We start from the raw sequence: 16,483 nt of genomic DNA, 5'->3' as shown, positions 1-16,483 counted from the left end.
AAGATGAGAAAGGACTGTGGGGGAAGGCAGTGGGTGGATGGACCCCGCAGCCTGGGTCCAAGACGGCTGACCGGAAGGAGGGCTGCGTCCCACAAGGCCGACACAGCACGCGGTGCGACCCCACCCACACTCGTCTGGAAACCCTGGGCCACCGAAGGAGCCAGGTTCTCTATCTCCAGACTTGCTGGTGAGGCTGCTGTCACCTGAGGGAGGGGCAGGGGCCCCAGCGCGTCCCTTCCCAGTGGTGCTCGCAGAACTGTCTTCTGTAAAACGTCTGTTTGGGTCGCCCAGGGAGAGGGCACCTCCCTGTTAGGTGGGGAGACCACTTCACGCAGCCGCCTCACAGACTGACATCAGGGCATGTTGGTGTTCCGGAAGGTTCCAAAGGTGGGTGGGGGAACAGGCTAGTTGTCAGCGATGGGAGGGTCTCAGCTAGGGCTGAGTCACTGATCCCAGGACCCTCAAGGCTGCAAGAGCCTGACTGGGCTGCCTGGTCCAGATGGGAAATTCTCTGGTTCCAAAAGCCAGCATCAGACCCCGCACGACCACCTCTCAGGGGCACCTCTGCTTTGGTGTTTGGAGCGCTCTGGATTCTGAATCCAGGGCCCCGGAGAAGACACGGCTGTGGAAGGAGCCCGGAAAATGGGAAGGAACCCCCAGCGGGAGCAGGAGAGGGAGGGTGGCTGGGGCCCTCTCTCCAGCACCCTGCCAAGGCCGCCCGCAGAGCCCCCGCCCCGCGTGCGAAGGCGTCACGTACCAGCTTACTTCTCTAAACCACCGGAGCAGGAGCCGGGCCCCAGGGCTGCGCAGAGGAGGAGAGAGACGGAAGCTCGGTTAGCAAAGCGCTCAGAGGGACCGGCACGTTCCAGGGCAGAGGCACTGGCTTTAGGACAAGGTGCCAGGGTGGGGGTGGGATATGATGGAAATAAATGCCACACAAACCGATGTGCTGACACAAAAGAGACACGTGCTGAAAACGCTACCTGAGAAACAGCTCTGGGCCCAGTGCTAATGAAGAGGAACCCAGCCCAGGGAAGGATGCAGGTAGCTGGGGCAGGGCTGGAGGCTGGGCGCAGTGGAGCCCAGGAAGGGCCCCCACCCCGCAGGGCTGCTGGGATGCCGGACATCTAAGATTTCTCCATTTTATGGATTTGCCCCCATCTCCTTTCTTCCTATCTACGGGATACACTAAGATTCACTGAATCACGCTCCAGCCAGCCAGAGAACGCGGTGCTGTTAAAAAGAATGGAGATCCCTGCGTGTGTGCATTCTTAAACACACACACTGATGTGGAAGATGTGTAGGGTCTCTGCTAAGCAAAAAAGCCCGGAGAAAACAGAGGAAGAGGCGTGGGAATGGACGACTCAGAGGTGTGTGTGTCCACGAGGACCCCTGCCTGCCCCCCAGGTACAAGCAGCCATGCTTGTGAGGAGGGGGTACAGGACACCCACGTGCAGCCTCCTCTCTGCTCTGGCATCGAGAACCAGCCCCACCCTGCTGTCCAGTCAGGCCCCACAGCCAGCTTTTTGGCCCCTGTGGCCTCTCCTCTACCACCTCCAAAGCCGACTGCCTCCACCCCCAGTGTGGACCTAAAGAAGGCCCGAGACATGCACTGGGGGATCCAGAGAGCCAGAGGTCCTGCTCTCACCCGTGGGCTGGGCCAGCCGGCTGTGGCCTGTCCTGAGCTCCTGGACACTCCGTGGGGCACTCGAGGTGTGGGAAGTGAGGGGTGGCACTGCAGAGGCTGCGTGCACTCAGGGTGCCCTCACCCACACCCAGGGGCTGCCTGCAGGGTCAGGACTCACTCGGGGCTCTAGGAAGCTGAGTCCCTCTCCTGACCACCCCTCAGCCCCCGACCAGGTTTTCATCCTCATGATATACTAAGTCCTCTGGAATCCTGTGTTAATCTAAGGTCCCAGACACAGCTTTCACCCAGGGGTTCCTTTGGGTAGGCCCGTGTGTGTCAACGAACCAACTAGTGCCCTCCTTCCTCACACCTGGGGACCCACTGTCCTCTAACCACACCCTCTGTCTGCACAGGCCGCTGCTCGTCCAGAAGCCCAGGAACAAGAGGCCCTTCCAGACCAAAGCACATCACAGTTCCCCCAATGCCCAGGCCAGGGGACCAGGCAGTGGTGGCTCCCGAGACAGGTAGGGGCGAGGAGAAGAGGCTTCCCAGCCACGAGGAAGCAGCCAGGCTCTGAGGGCAATGTGGTTTTTTATCTTGATTCCGGAAACCTCAGGTGGTGTCCCAGCAGGCCTGGGCACAAGCGTCTGAGAGACCCCAACTCCCGTCCCATCTTTGGAGCCCAGGACTTGAACGTGAGGATCTTGACCCAGAGGAGCAGCGAGCAGAGCTAAGGCCACAGGGCCCTAGGTGGGGGCCTGGGAAGGGGTGCGAGGAAACGCAAGACCCCTTCCTGCTGCCCTTGGGCCTCGCTGGCACCTAGTGCCCCAGCCTGTGTCCCTTGCCCTGGCCTGGATGTGCTGCTTCACCCGGGCCCAGGGAGACTGTGAGCCCCAGGCCAGTGGTGGAGCCTGTTGGCCCTCACCAGGCCTGCAGCCAGCGGGGAGGTTTCCGTCTTCAGCTGCCTGGGCAGAGGCCCGGCTGCTGGGGCACCCAGCACAGCCCAGGGATGAAGGAAGACAGCAGTGGCAGTGGGACCAGATTTGCCCGCCTGGACTTAAACAAGAAGCCTTTTCTGCCTTCCTGAGGCTGAGCTGGCTCCGGGATGAAAAGGAGCCTCAGGCACAGGCTCTGCCGCAAAGAACCAGGGGCTGCAGGGTGACTGTGTAATCCGGGCCTGGCCGTGCTTTGGGGGTCAATGGAAGGAGCGTGCGCTCAGAGCCAGGGATGGGGAAGTGGGCTTCCCCCAGGCCTGGCAGGCTCCCAGCGCCACCGGCCGAGTGCCGTTACCTGGCAGGTAGATGTCTGCAGCTGCGCTGGGCTGGCCTCGGCTGCAGGGCTCGGGGCTGCCGTCCTGCAGGACATTCTCGATAGACGGCACTCGGCTCCCTGCAGAGGAAGGGGCAGGTTCGGGACCGGCAGGCAGGAGTCTGGGACCCCAGACCCCACCCTGGGGCCCAGACCCCACCCTTGACTCCCCCTCTGCTCTCCCAGGACCCAGAGGTAGACGTCTATTTTCTTTCTCTTTCCTTTTCTCCTACCCACCAACGTGGGGCTTTATTTTGTTTTTATTATAAAAACATCACATACCCACATTTAAAAGACAACATGGAATGGTAATAGATCTGACTGTCTCCTATCTTCCTGGACAGGCAGGTGGGTGCTCAGCCCTCTGACCCCCAGGCCCGCAGCAGGGAGCTCACATGTCGGGGAACAGGGGGGGTGTCCTCTCTCTCACACATCAGTTCTCAGCCCGGGACCTGCACTGTGCTTGTGGGGGCATCCCCTCAGGCAGAAGAGGGACCTGGATCCTGTGACAGGGCCTCCGGAGGGCCCCCAGTCCTGGCACATGCTATGTGCAGGTGGGAAGGAGCCACAGCCATGGAAGGTAGGGAAGCTTAGGCCTGAGAGGCAGAGGGACCTGGCCCTGCACGCCGGGTGGGAAGTGACAACACCATGCTCCTGGGGGACACCTTAACCCTGGCACCATTCCCAGGCCCAAGGCCCTGCCCAGCGGCCTGCAGGCAGACATGGGTCACCCAGCGCAGCACTGGCCAGGGGCCACCCAGCAGGGAGGGGGTCACAGTGCCAGGGTGGCTGCAGGTTGCTCTGGGGGCCTTGACCACACTTTGGCTACCCCCTGGCTCTGTCATTCTCAACTAAAGGGCCTTGGGCCTCCCCCGACACCAACCCTGAGCCTCAGTCTCCTCATCTGTCTGACGCGGGGAGGAAAGACCAGGCCTGCAGAGGAACAGCGTCTTCCCACCTCCTGTCACCTCCCCACTCACAGCCAGTGCCGGCAGCGGCAGCTGGGACTGGACCCCAGGGGGCTGCCAAGTGCTAAACCTCCGCTCAGGAGGGACACCAGGCCCCTTACACAGGGAACACGCCGGGGAGGGGCCTGGCTGAGCTGCGCACCCACCGGCCATCGGCTACCCCAGGCCTGGGCAAGGCCCAGAGACCCCGGTGGGACCCTGCCCTGGAGGGAGGGGCACAGCCCAAGCCCAGGAGCATGGAGCACCGACCATGGGCAGAATGATCCAGGCGGGAAGAAAAAGGGCTGCTACCACTAAATGGACGGATAAGGAGGGAAAACCAGGAGCGGCCCAGGGCTGTCCTCCATGAGACCGTGTAGGAACCAAAGTGTGTGGTCCCAGGAGGGCAACTAACACAGCTTGGAGGAACCTCCGGAAGAGACTTGGAGGCCCCGCTTCCTGCCGGGCAGGGAGCACCAGGGCCTCAGGGAGGAGAGGGCTCACCTTGCTTTAGTGATGAAGTCTCGTCAACCTCCTCCGTTATGAAGCTCTAGGAAACAAAGGAAAAACATGCCTGGACCCTGGTGCTGACAGCTGGGCACCAGGCTGCAGGTGGCCGGGGAGGACACAGGGTGAGTCGGGTCCAGGACAGGCGGCGCCTTTGGGTGTGTCACACACAGCTCCTCCTACGGCCCTCGCTGGACTCCACCCAACAGCACCCACCCGACAGATGAGGAAACGGAGGCTGGGGGAAGTCACAGCAGCCAAGGTCAACGAGCGAGCGCGAGGGAGTGGTGGAGCGTGGGGATGGAAGGACAAATGGCAATGGCATGCCTGAGGAGGGCGGGCAGGGGCCTCACCTCTGGGGAGCTGCTCAGCGCCACCCCTGCCCCGCTCGGTGGGGGCGGGGCCTCCGAGTCATCCTCTTCATGGATGGGGGACGATGGGGACCGCAGGGTGCTGGGGACAGAGTGGGCGGAGGACAGAGGATGAGCAACGCCAACCCCACCCAAGCCAACGCCCCAGCTGGGCCAGCAAACGTGCGCTAGGCCTGGGGAGTAGGTGGCCCTCCACCTGCAGCCTGCACACGGCACTGTTTGCGGGGGAGAGGGGAACCGCGATGGTATAGGCTTGGGGGGAGGGCTGAGCAACAGCAGGAGAGACCCATGTGTCCTGCTGTATCTTTGGAGTTGTTTTGTCACACGTATAAGGCGCACGGGCTGTGGGAGTTTTATAGAACCTGTGCCTTCTTTATACTTTTCTAGAAAACCAACACACGTCTGAGCAAAGACTAAACACAGCAGGGCTGCTCGCTGGCACCTCCAAGTGTCCAAAGGACCAGGACTGACCCTTGCCCAGCCCCTGGGCATGTGGCCCTCGAAAGTCCCTTACATCAGTGATGATGATCCTGTAATCGCCAAGCAAGGCCAGGGTTGGCTCGTGGGGCACAAACAAGGTGGATGAGGTGCACCTGGAGGGTCCCGCACACCTTCCCCAGGGGGCTGCCGGCGGTGGTCTCACCTGTCGGGGGATTTGCTCCTCAGCTTGCCCTTCTGGAGGCTGCTTTCCATGATCCGATCGATCCCAGCAAGTGGACAACTCGCTTGGGACAGGCCGTCTGAGACGCCTGAATAGGTGATCTCTTCATAAAGGGGGGCCGAGGGGATGGCTGGGGAGGCAGCCCGAAGGCCGTTGAGCGCCTCGAGCAGGGAGATGGGCTCGTAGCCAGGCGGGATGCTGTCGGAGCTCTGCAGGGACAGGAGCAGGTGAGGGACGGGCCGGCCAGGCACCCTGCCCACTGCCCATGGCCACAGAGCCCCAGACGCCGGCCTGGCGCCCCAGGGATGGTCTGCTCCCCAGAACCTGCTCTCTGACCATCTCCTGTCCACTCCACCTTCCAGAGACTCATATCCCCCTCCCTCAGAGGGGCGCCAAGAACTCCAGAGCAGCATCGGACACCCAAGTGGCCCACTCGGTGCCCAGGATGGAGGAAGAGAGGGCCTTGGCCAGCCCCTACCTGGCTTTCTGCTCCTGCCTGGTGGGCGCAGAGAGTGAGAGAGGTGTTAGTGAGAGGAGGGGGCAGGGGCAGGGGCAGGAGGGGAGCAAAGCCATGGCAGAGGCGGGAGAAGCCGGTGGGAGTGTGTGGCCTAGGCCAGGAGGACCTGCCCGACACGGGGGCCCAGCCTAGAGATCCTCCTTGGGCCGGACAAGCAACTGCAGGGCTGATATGGGCTCCGGGGAGCCTAACAGGCACCTCCTCAGGACCAGTCTCACCCTCTCTGGGAGTAGATCCAATCAATAGGCTGAGTCTTGCTTTAGGGTTAAAGGCAAAGGGAGATGTTAGGCCTCCCAAGCCGGGGGGTTGGGCAGCCGCCTGCCCTCACTCTCGTGAACAAGGTGAAGGGCAACGCTCTCTACATGGGACTCCTGCCTGCCCGGCTGACCTGTGAGAAGGAAGGGAGCTGCCCTTCAGGGAGGTGACAGAGTGACCCTAGGGACCAGGGGGAGGCAGAGGAGCCAGGTGGTGCTCTCTGTCCTCAGCAAGCACCTCCTGGGTTCCCTGGGACCATGGTGTCTGCATTTGTCCCAAGCCACCCCTTGCCCCTCGAAACAGGGAGAAAACCTCTCTGTCTAGGCTGACCCTCAGTGACCCCAACCCTCTACCATTTTCCAAAGGGGCCCGGGGCTCAGCGGAGGCCCCAGGCAGAGGCCCGGCCCAGCCGCCACATGCTGTCTGCTCCCTGAGATGCAGGAAAAACGTGAGAAATACAAGTGTTGGCCTGCAGAGCAGGGATGCAGGGTGAGCAAGCACGAGGGACGTTTGCAACAAGAGCGGCAGCCTTAGTTCCGCCTCCGTCATTCCACTGCCAGCAAGAAAAAAAAGGGAAACAGGGCATCAGGAGACCACGGGCAGAAGCAGAGCTGGCGAGAAGGGGCGCCCGGGGCTTTCTGCCGACAGACCTTGAGCTTTGCTTGTTCCACAAAACTCCCTTCCTGGGCAGGGACGCCGGGACTGGGGAGAGTGGATTTGACAGATTAAATGAACAGAACACGTTAGCCTGGGGTGAAAGTGACTTCCCATTCTTGTCACTGGTACAATAATCAGGGCACAGGGCAAAGACGTAGCCACAGGGCCAAACACACTTACTGTTTCCCTTTTAGGTTTCTTGCTGGCCAGTGAGGCAGGGTGCGACTTTGATTTTTTAAAGGGACACTGTCAAGATAAAAATCATAGATTTTACCGCTGCCACCCCCCATGCGGCGCTGGAGCTGGCTGGCTGGGGTCTCCCTGGTCTGCTGGTCTCCAGGTGTGCCATGAGCCAGCGCTTCGCAAACTCTACGTGCATGTAAATCGTGGGGACCTGGCCGAGCATGGGTTCTGCCTTGGGCCTGGGTTGGCTGCGCCTGCACATCCTCGCAGCTCTGGAAGAGCCCATCCCCGTCCGCAGCGGCCACTCATGGTCTGGGTCACCTTGAGCAGCAGGTCCTGGCCAGGGCAGGTGTTGACAGTGGCCAAGCGCTCCCCACAAGCGGGCCTGGCTGGGCACAGGGAAGGGACCTGGAGGTCCCAGCACAGCCTCATTGACTCATCACCAAGTCTAGCTCCTAAAGGTGGGGCTAAAGCCCCCAATGACCCCCACTCTGCAGCGATCTTAACAGACTCACTGGAGGAAATGCCCAATCTGGACTCTAGTACTACGTGGAAATTGCTCGTGCAGGGAATGTGGCAGAGAACAAGGGCCACTTAATTGGGACTGTAACCTCCAGAGAGGAAGGCGGTGGCCCTCTGGAGTGCGAGCTTACCATCCAAGCCCCAGGCTGCCCTGCACTGTGGGAGGCACTTCGGCTCTCAGGACAAGAAGGATAAACATGGGAGGATCCTGCCTGACCCTCAGATGCCAGGGCAGAAACCCAGAGAGGCGACAGTAAAAACCCACCACCTGAGCCCACCCTCCGTGGAAGAGCAAAGCTCCTTTCTCGGGGTCAGGAACAACTCAGTACTGTTTTTCTCTCCACCAAAAACATGGTGCTGGAGAAAGTACTCGCTGTTCTGAAAACAAGTCCACTGTTAAATGGCTGAGGGCCTGGTTTCAGAGCTGGAAGCCCTGATGCCTATGGGCCCCACAGGCTAAACAGTGTGGCTGGCCCGGGAGAAGTGGGGTGATGGGCACCCCAACCTGAGGGGCAGCCTTGCTCCTGATCCAGCAGCAAGACCACACCTTCAGATTTTGAAAGAAAAGCCAGAAATCTGAGTCTTAAGGAAAATTCCTAGACTTTTAAACATTGGCCCAATTTTCAGAAATGCTGGGCTGAACACATCACACCTGCTGGCCTGGGGCAGGCGCCCTCTGTGGGTATGCCAGTCCAGAGGGCTTTGGCTCTTTTTCCTTTTCCTTTTTAATTTTTTTAAAAATAAATTTATTTATTTATTTATTTGTTTTTGGCTGCGTTGGGTCTTTGTTGCTGTGTGTGGGCTTTCTCTAGTTGTGGTGAGCGGGGGCTCTTCGTTGTGGTGCGTGGGCTTCTCATGGCGGTGGCTTCTCTTGTTGCAGAGCATGGGCTCTAGGCGCCCGGGCTTTAGGAATTGTGGCTCGCGGGCTCTAGAGTGCAGGCTCAGTAGTTGTGGCGCACGGGCTTAGTTGCTCCGCAGCATGTGGGATCTTCCCAGACCAGGGCTTGAACCCATGTCCCCTGCATTGGCAGGCGGATTCTTAACCACTGCACCACCAGGGAAGCCCTCTTTTTCCTTTTTAGAGAGCTGGCAGGGCCTCTAAGAATCACTGGATCCAAACCACCTCAATTGAGAGCCCAGAAAATAGGTTCACTGGCTGACAATGCTCAAAGTCAGCTGGGACCCAGGAGCCGGGAGCCGGGCCTACCCCTGTCCGTCCTCGGTCCTTCTGCCCCCACCTGCCCACCTCAGCGACCCCCTAAACCCCACCCTGTCTGTGTGTCTCTCCACATCTCTTTCTGTGTCTCCCTGTCTGCCCATCTCTCAGCATCTCCCTTCTGAACCTCATCCCCATCTGTCTCTCTCTCTCTCTCTCTCTGTATCTGTCTCTCCATGTCTCTGCATTTCTGTGTCTCTCCCTCCCCATCTCTGTCTCTGCCCACCTCTCTCTCAAGGTCACCTTGGTGGAGCAGAGGTGATGACACCACGACCCTTCAGACTCAGTGAAGGGTCACCTGCATCTTAGGCTCTTGCTATTGGCAAAAGCAACGCCATCCGGCAGCCAGAGCTCACTGGGCCCAGCCTGGACCACCCACGCATCTTCACAGCTGCCCGTCGGGACCAGGCAGGTGAGCCAGAGGCCCAGAGAGCTGGCAGGCAGGGGTGCTGACCAGATAGTCTGGGTCCTGGCCTGGCACCACCCTGAGGGCAGAGCCTGGGCAGCCTCCTCCTGGCCACACCTCCAGGGCTTCCTGACCTACTGGATCCCACCTGACCAGCCCCACCAGGAGCCAGGCACTGTCCTAACATGAAGGCGGGCCCTGCACAGTAGGCAGGGGCTTCCTCCAGGCCCCTCCTGTCTCCACCCCCACACCCTCCAATGCAGGAAGGAAGAGGCACTTACAGAATGTTCATCGTGGTCCATGCTCTGGGCCAAAACGGGGCTGAAGGAGATGGGGGACAGGGCTCCTGGCTTCTTCCTCACTGCCCGGATCTGCAGAAGGGCCCGGAAAGCTGTGGCGGAAGGACAGGGTCATGTGAGGCAAGGGGCAGCACCACTGAGACCCTCCAAGTTTCGGGGACACTGACCACCCACCCACCCCGCAGCAATCCCAGGACAAGCCACGTTTCTGAGTTGAAGGCAGTATTTTTTTTTGACATCAGTCTCAGTAAAATTTTGAGGGGTATGTCTCCTCAGGCAAGGGAAACAAAAGCAAAAATAAACAAATGAGACTATATCACACTAAAAAGCTTTTGCACAGCAAAAGAAACTATCAACAAAATGAAAAGTCCACCTACTGAATGGGAGAAGATATTTGCAAACAATATATCTGATAAAGGGTTAAAATCCAAAATATTCAAAGAACTCATACAACTCAACATCAAAACAAACAACCCAATTAAAAAATGGGCAGAGGGGCTTCCCTGGTGGCGAGTGGTTAAGAATTTGTCTGCCGATGCAGGCGACATGGGTTCGAGCCCTGGTCCGGGAAGATCCCACATGCTGCGGAGCAACTAAGCCCGTGCGCCACAACTACTGAGCCTGCACTCTAGAACCTGTGAGCCACAACTACTGAAGCCCGCACGCCTAGAGCCCGTGCTCCGCAACAAGAGAAGCCACCGCAATGAGAAGCCCAAGCACGACAATGAAGAGCAGTCCCCGTTCGCCGCAACTAGAGAAAAGCCCGCGCGCAGCAACTAAGACCCAACACATACAAAAATAAATAAATAAATTTATTTTTAAAAAAAAGATAGATGCACCCCCTATGTTCTCTACAGCATTATTTACAATAGCTAAGATATGGAATCAACCAAAGTGCCCATGAATAGACAAATGGATAATAAAGATGTGGTGTATATACAATGGACTATTGTATATGTATATACACCATCAAAAAAGAATGGATGGACCTAGAAGGTATTATGCTAAATGAAGTAAGTCAGATAAAGACAAATACTATATGATTTCACGTACATGTGGAATCTAAAAAACAAAATAAATGAACAAACATAAAACAGAAACAAGAGTTATAGATACAGAGAACAAACATCTGGCTACCAGATGAGAGTGGGTGGGGAGAGGAAGAAATAGGTGAGGGAGATGAAGAGGTACAAACTTCCAGCTGCAAAATAAATGTCATGGGTATGAAATGTACAATGTGGGGAAATATAGTCAGTAGCTATGCAATACCTTTGTATGGTAACAGACGATAACTAGACTTACTGTAATGATCATTTTGAAATGTACAGAAAATAATTATTATGTTGTATAACAGGAACTAACACAGTGTTGTAGGTCAGTTACACTTCAAAACAAACACACACACATAGAAAGAGAGATCAGATTTGTGGTCACCAGAGGTGGGGAGGGGGAGGGGGAATTAGATGAAGGCCATCAAAAGGTACAAACTTCAAGTTACAAGATAAATAAGTATTAGGGATGTAACGTACAACATGATAACTATAATTAACATTGCTGTGTGTTATACATAAAAGTTGTTAAGGGAGAAAACCCTAAGAGTTCTCATCACACACACACAAATTTTTTTTAATTTCTTTAATTTCTATCATTTCTTTATATCAGATGATGGATGTTCACTAAACTTATTGTGATATTCATTTTGTGATGTATGTAACTCAAATCATTATGCTGGGCTTCCCTGGTGGCGCAGTGGTTGAGAGTCCGCCTGCCGATGCAGGGGACACGGGTTTGTGCCCCCGTCCGGGAGGATCCCACATGCCGCGGAGCGGCTGCACCCGTGAGCCATGGCCACTGAGCCTGCGCGTTTGGAGCCTGTTGCTCCGCAACGGGAGAGACCACAACAGTGAGAGGCCCGCGTACCGCAAAAAAAAAAAAAAAAAAAAAATCATTATGCTATACATCTTAAACTTATACAGATCTGTATGTCAATTATATCTTAATAAAACTAGAAGAAATAAAAAATTTAAAAATAAGGTTAAAGGGAAAAAAAAAAAGAACAGAAACAACATGAATAGATTCCTCCCGGTAGTAAGCCAGAAGCTCAAAGGAAGCAAGACACCTTCTTGGAATCAAATAGTAAGAATGATTTCCTGAAGACAGTAATTCTCAGATACAAGGAATTTTACTCAGTCAAATATAGCTGATGAAATAGATAACCACAATTATATTCTAGTTTTCAAATGCATAAAGAGTTTGCTTTGTGAAAGTAAGTTGGTTGTGAAGAGTCCATGAGATATTAAAGAGTATTAACTTATTATTGAAAATGAAAATATGATTTAATTAGAACAAATGCCTTCAAAATGCCCTCCCTTTATCTCCTCTTACTGTATATACTAACAACGGAATACCTTTAACCTGGAATGCAATTCACTAAAAACAACTAAAGTAAATCAAACTGAGAAACAAAGTAAAATAACATGTTACCAACAGAGACTCACTGAATCTAAGTTAGGTTTTTGAGTATGCTAAACACAGGGCAAAGAACACTTCATTACAAAGATCAATTTGCATTAAAAAAATGATAAACCTAAGCTTTGTTCTTTTGTCTTTTTCTGCCTCGGTGTGCAGCTTTCGGGATCTTGGTTCCCCAACTAGTGACTGAACCTGGGCCACGGCAGTGAAAGCCGGGAATCCTAACCACTAGGCCACCAGGGAACTCCCTAAGCTTTATTATTTTTAAAACACACTTTCTTTTTCTCCCCCAGGGTTTCCCAAGGCCATGTATATTGATTAATTGCTGTGAAGCATAATTTTAACGTAGCCATAGACTACTCAACAAAAGAGAGTTTTATAGTGAACAGTCATGAACCTAGGAAGTAAATGTAGCAATAGATATTTTCACACTTGGAGTTTTAAATCGACCAATACATTATTTCTGAAAGTGACAGTAAATCTGACAGTCTTTGTCTATGCTAAAAAAAAAAAAGCTGTCATTTATCTCCTCAGAGAAAATGTCCTGCAGCTCCCATAGGAGGGTGCGCTTGACGCTCACACCCAGTCCCTGCCAGGACCAGCAGGAACCGGGCCCAGGACTGCTGACCCACCAGCAGGACCTACAACCTGAGAATGTTTACTCTCTATTGGAGGATGAATATTTTGTTCAGAATTAGGCCCAACATGACAACTTTCTTTTTTTTAACGCCGTGTGCGCCACTTGTGGGATCTCAGTTACCTGACCAGGGATCGAACCTGGGCCCTCAGCAGTGAAAGCGCAGAGTCCTAATCACTGGACCTCCAGGGAATTCCCCCAACGTGACAACTTTTGACTGAGAAAGTCCAGATGCTCAAGGAAACCAAATTTAACTCCTTGATCATTTACACCCACCACACTTTTCATTTTATTATAATTTTTTATCAAAATATTTCCCACATACTCTTTGAAATAAAGATCTGACTTGCTGATCACTTCTGTGCAGCTCACCCCACACACTGCCCTGCAGCCCCTCCTGGATACTTGCCCTGCATCTGACTTCCCTGGAGGCAGACGGCACCACCCCATCGCCACGGATGTCCCTGCCCACGTCTGCCACCGTGCCCGTCTCCCTGCCCGCCTGCCCGCCCGCCCATCCCACTCACGCAGCCGGCAGATGGGGCAGTTGCTGGCCTGGTAGCGCAGCGTGTCGGCGCACGAGTTGCAGAGGCACAGGTGGCGGCAGGGCAGGATCAGCGTGTCCCGTAGGTCTGACAGGCACACCACACACTCGTTGCTGTTGTCGCTGTTCTCCTCGTCTGAGGGCTGTGGGTACACCGAGGGTCCCAGGGTCAGTGGCTCCCGAGGCCAGATTCCAGGGGCCTTCCTGTTCCCACTTCCCCTGGGGGCTGCGGTGGCAAAGGGAAGCCCCAGGGGCAGAGGAAGATCACCAAAGAGCAGGACGCCCCCCTAGCCCAAGACACCTCCCCAAATCGAGAGATCTTGGGTCTCCTACTCCCCAGAACCAAAGAGGAAATGTGGGAAGACTCGCGTCTGCCAAGGCTGCCCATTTACTTGCTTAAAACAGCAACAACAAAAACATGGCAACGGAGTTCCCGGGCAGTCCAATGGTTAGGACTCTGTGCTTTCTCTGCTGGGGTCTGGGCTCCATTCCTGGTCGGGGAACTAAGATCCCACAAGCTGCGCAGTGCGGCCCCCCAAAAATAAATCAGGCAAGTCTAACTTGTTGAAATGTTTTCCTTAAGTAATGGCACCTTCTGGAAAACAAAATTAGCTTCTGGATCAAGAGGTAGCAACAGCCTAAACAGGGATCAGCCAAGTCCAGCCTGCTGCCTGCTTCTGAAACCAAGTGTTACCAGAATACAGCCTTGCCCCTGTGTTTCTGTATGTCTGTGGCTGCTTCTGCATGATCCCGGCAGTGCTAGACAGATGAGCAGAAGTGACAGACGCCATAGAGGTCGACAACATTAACTACCAGGCCCTCTATGAGAAGTCAGATGACCTCTGATGCAGAAACATGACCTGGGCAGAGAGCACTTGGCATCCAGCCAGTTCCAGCCACCACGGAAGCTGGCCTGAGACCCCAGAGGTTTTTTTAAAAAGGCAGCAGTTTCATTTGTGTCTTAAGACAATGACAAAGGCATGGACTAATTCCCTGGCTGTGCCAGACCTTGGCTCTGTGGACCACCAGGCTCCTGTCACAGGCACTGGAAGGCGAGCCGGCCCACGGGTGCAGCGCGGGCTCAACTGCTGATGAAGGGAAAGGCCAAGGCTGCACCGGGGAAGGGGGCAGCAGGAGGGGGTCCGGCATCCCCATGCTGCCCTGATGGCCAGCTGCCCAGTGATGGTAACAAGCCAGTGAATTTGCTGGAAAAAGGACAATGTCCCACAGACTCTGCTAACTCTAGAAATTAAGGAAAAATGATGGAGTCTGGGGGCCTGGGGTCTCCAGGGGAAGGCTCAGCAGGGAACTGGCTCATCTGCCACCAACCTGCAGGGCCCTGGCCAGGACAGGGGCCCCAAGCAGGTCACCCACAGGCCTGCCTCCGAGCAGCTGGGAGGAGCACAGGGGAGCACGGCCAGCCTGGCCCGGTGGTGCCACAAGCACGCACCTTCGTCTCCTGGTTGTTCTTGTTCTCAATGCCGTAGATCTCCTGCAGCAGATAGCTGACCCGGTCCACCTGGAGAGCAGAGAGGTGTCTGGGCACTTGCTCCCAACTCAATGGCTCCTCTGCACCCACCTTTCCCGACAACCCCTCCCAGGTGCCGGGCTCGGGTCCTGGGGGCAGGTGTGGTTGGCGATTCTGTCTAGCCCCACCCCCAGGGAGCGGGCACTACTGGAGACAGGCAGGGAGAACCGTCACCTGCCCAGCCGACTGGTATCAAGGACACTGGGCTGGGCCCAGGTTCTGCCTGCCCCGGAGGGCGTGGAGCCAAGCTCTACCCGGACCTGGCGACCACATCTTCTGCCCACCTTACTGTGCCCAACCCCAGAGGAAAACACCAGCCCCACAAGAGTGACCAGAGTCAGGCCTCGAGCTGACCACAGTTTAGGGGTCAGATACTCCTCCTGAGAGCCACGGCCCTGCCGGTCAGCTCTCCTGAAACAAGTGCCCAGATCATCACTGGGGTCTCCTGCCCTCCTGCCCCCTCCAGGTGTTGCACCTGCCAGAGTTCTCTCAACCCCTCTTTTAAAAAACTCAGCAACACCACTCCTGGGTTGTGGCTGACACACCTGAGCAGCTACACACAGGATAATCTGATAATCACAGCTTTGGAGACAGACCCCACCACGGCCGCTGTTAAATCAGTCTCCAGGCTCATTTCAGGGGACCCTGTCCGCTAAATCCTCACAGAACGTACCTAAGTCGGAGGCCACCAGGGCTAATTCTTCCTGGTGTTAGACCATGGAATTACGGACCCCAAAGAAAGGCTGTACTGGTCTATAGCTCCCATTGGTTCCAAGATATTCCATCCTTCTCTCAAATATGGATTAAGTCAATCTAAGTCTTTGCCCAACACAGAGGTGATTTCAGCAATTTGTGAAGAGGAGGGGAGGCTGCAGTGTTTCTCCCTTCTTTCCTCCCTCCCTTCCTCCATCCCTCCCTCCCTTCCTTCCCTTCCTCCTCCATCTGTCCATTCATTCACTCGGCAAGTGTTTACTGAACACTCACTCGGTTCAAGCTGGACAAGGTTTGGCTACGATGGTCAATGCAGGTACGTGGTGGGTATGCAGGACACGCGGACACACCCAGTGACCCCGACCCTGACTCCCAGAGCCCAGGGCCCACAGTAGTAGTGTCACCAGCTACTTCCACAGCGGCCATGGTGGCCCGGGGAGAATAATCCACAGAGACCACTGGGTCACATGTGTGTGCCTGTCTTTTAAATCAAAAGGGCTCACGGTATTTCCTCTGATGGACTTACGATTTGCTTCTGCTTTAAAGGCTTCACAGAGAAGCTGCCGTCGACGTGCTGCAGGGAAGAAGGACAGAGAGGTTAACTCGGCCATGCGGAAGGCCCGTCCTCGGTCAACCCACATCTACGGCTGAAAAAAGAAGGGGCCACACAAAGACTCGAGAGACAGGCCAGGGATCCTCCAACTGTGGTCCTCTGACCTGGCTTCGAAACTACCCAGAAAATCTTCTAAAAATATCGCCTCCTGGGTCCCACCCTGACCTACAAAACCCAACTCTCCCTGGGTCGTTCTCAAGAACACTCAAGTTCACCACCATCAGCCAAGTTCTGACAATGGATAGGCGCCTCCCCAGCTGCAAGAAGCAGCACCTGGATGACAAGAACCAAGACAGACGGCTCCAGCCCTCAAAGGGCTTGGTCGAATCGCGAAGACAGCACAAGGATGTCACTGCCTTACGTACCAGGAAGGCCCAAAGCTCTGAGAGCCGTGAGAACAAGATAGAGCAAATGCGTCTGGTGGTACCTGGGGAGGCACATGGCTCCGAGTCCACACAGTTAAGCACGGTACCAGATCTGAACTCTCGCTCACCAAATACCC

The 16,483-nt window shown here is 55.5% G+C and overlaps 1 protein-coding gene across 5 annotated transcripts in view; it reads right to left on the bottom strand.

The window, feature by feature from the left end:
• MGRN1 (mahogunin ring finger 1) overlaps positions 1-16,483 on the bottom strand; it is a 58,148-nt gene that overhangs the window by 2,310 nt on the left and 39,355 nt on the right. For 2 of the 5 annotated variants that reach the window (XM_033428899.2, XM_004270219.4), the window contains 9 exons: positions 15,895-15,942; positions 14,580-14,648; positions 13,113-13,272; positions 9,459-9,568; positions 7,031-7,096; positions 5,404-5,630; positions 4,743-4,842; positions 4,387-4,432; positions 2,918-3,016 (listed from right to left, as the gene is read on the bottom strand). In XM_033428899.2, coding sequence (XP_033284790.1) covers positions 2,918-3,016; positions 4,387-4,432; positions 4,743-4,842; positions 5,404-5,630; positions 7,031-7,096; positions 9,459-9,568; positions 13,113-13,272; positions 14,580-14,648; positions 15,895-15,942 — 925 coding nt within the window. Of the gene's footprint in view, positions 1-757; positions 803-2,917; positions 3,017-4,386; positions 4,433-4,742; positions 4,843-5,403; positions 5,631-7,030; positions 7,097-9,458; positions 9,569-13,112; positions 13,273-14,579; positions 14,649-15,894; positions 15,943-16,483 lie in introns of all 5 variants that reach the window. The other 3 variants (XM_033428898.2, XM_033428900.2, XM_004270220.4) reach the window with 3 other exon arrangements.

This window comes from Orcinus orca, chromosome 16 (assembly GCF_937001465.1).
Source record: "Orcinus orca chromosome 16, mOrcOrc1.1, whole genome shotgun sequence".
In the NCBI taxonomy this organism is placed as follows: domain Eukaryota; kingdom Metazoa; phylum Chordata; class Mammalia; order Artiodactyla; family Delphinidae; genus Orcinus; species Orcinus orca.
The sequence above is the reverse complement of the archived record's forward strand: the minus strand, read 5'-3'. Positions and strand labels throughout refer to the sequence as shown.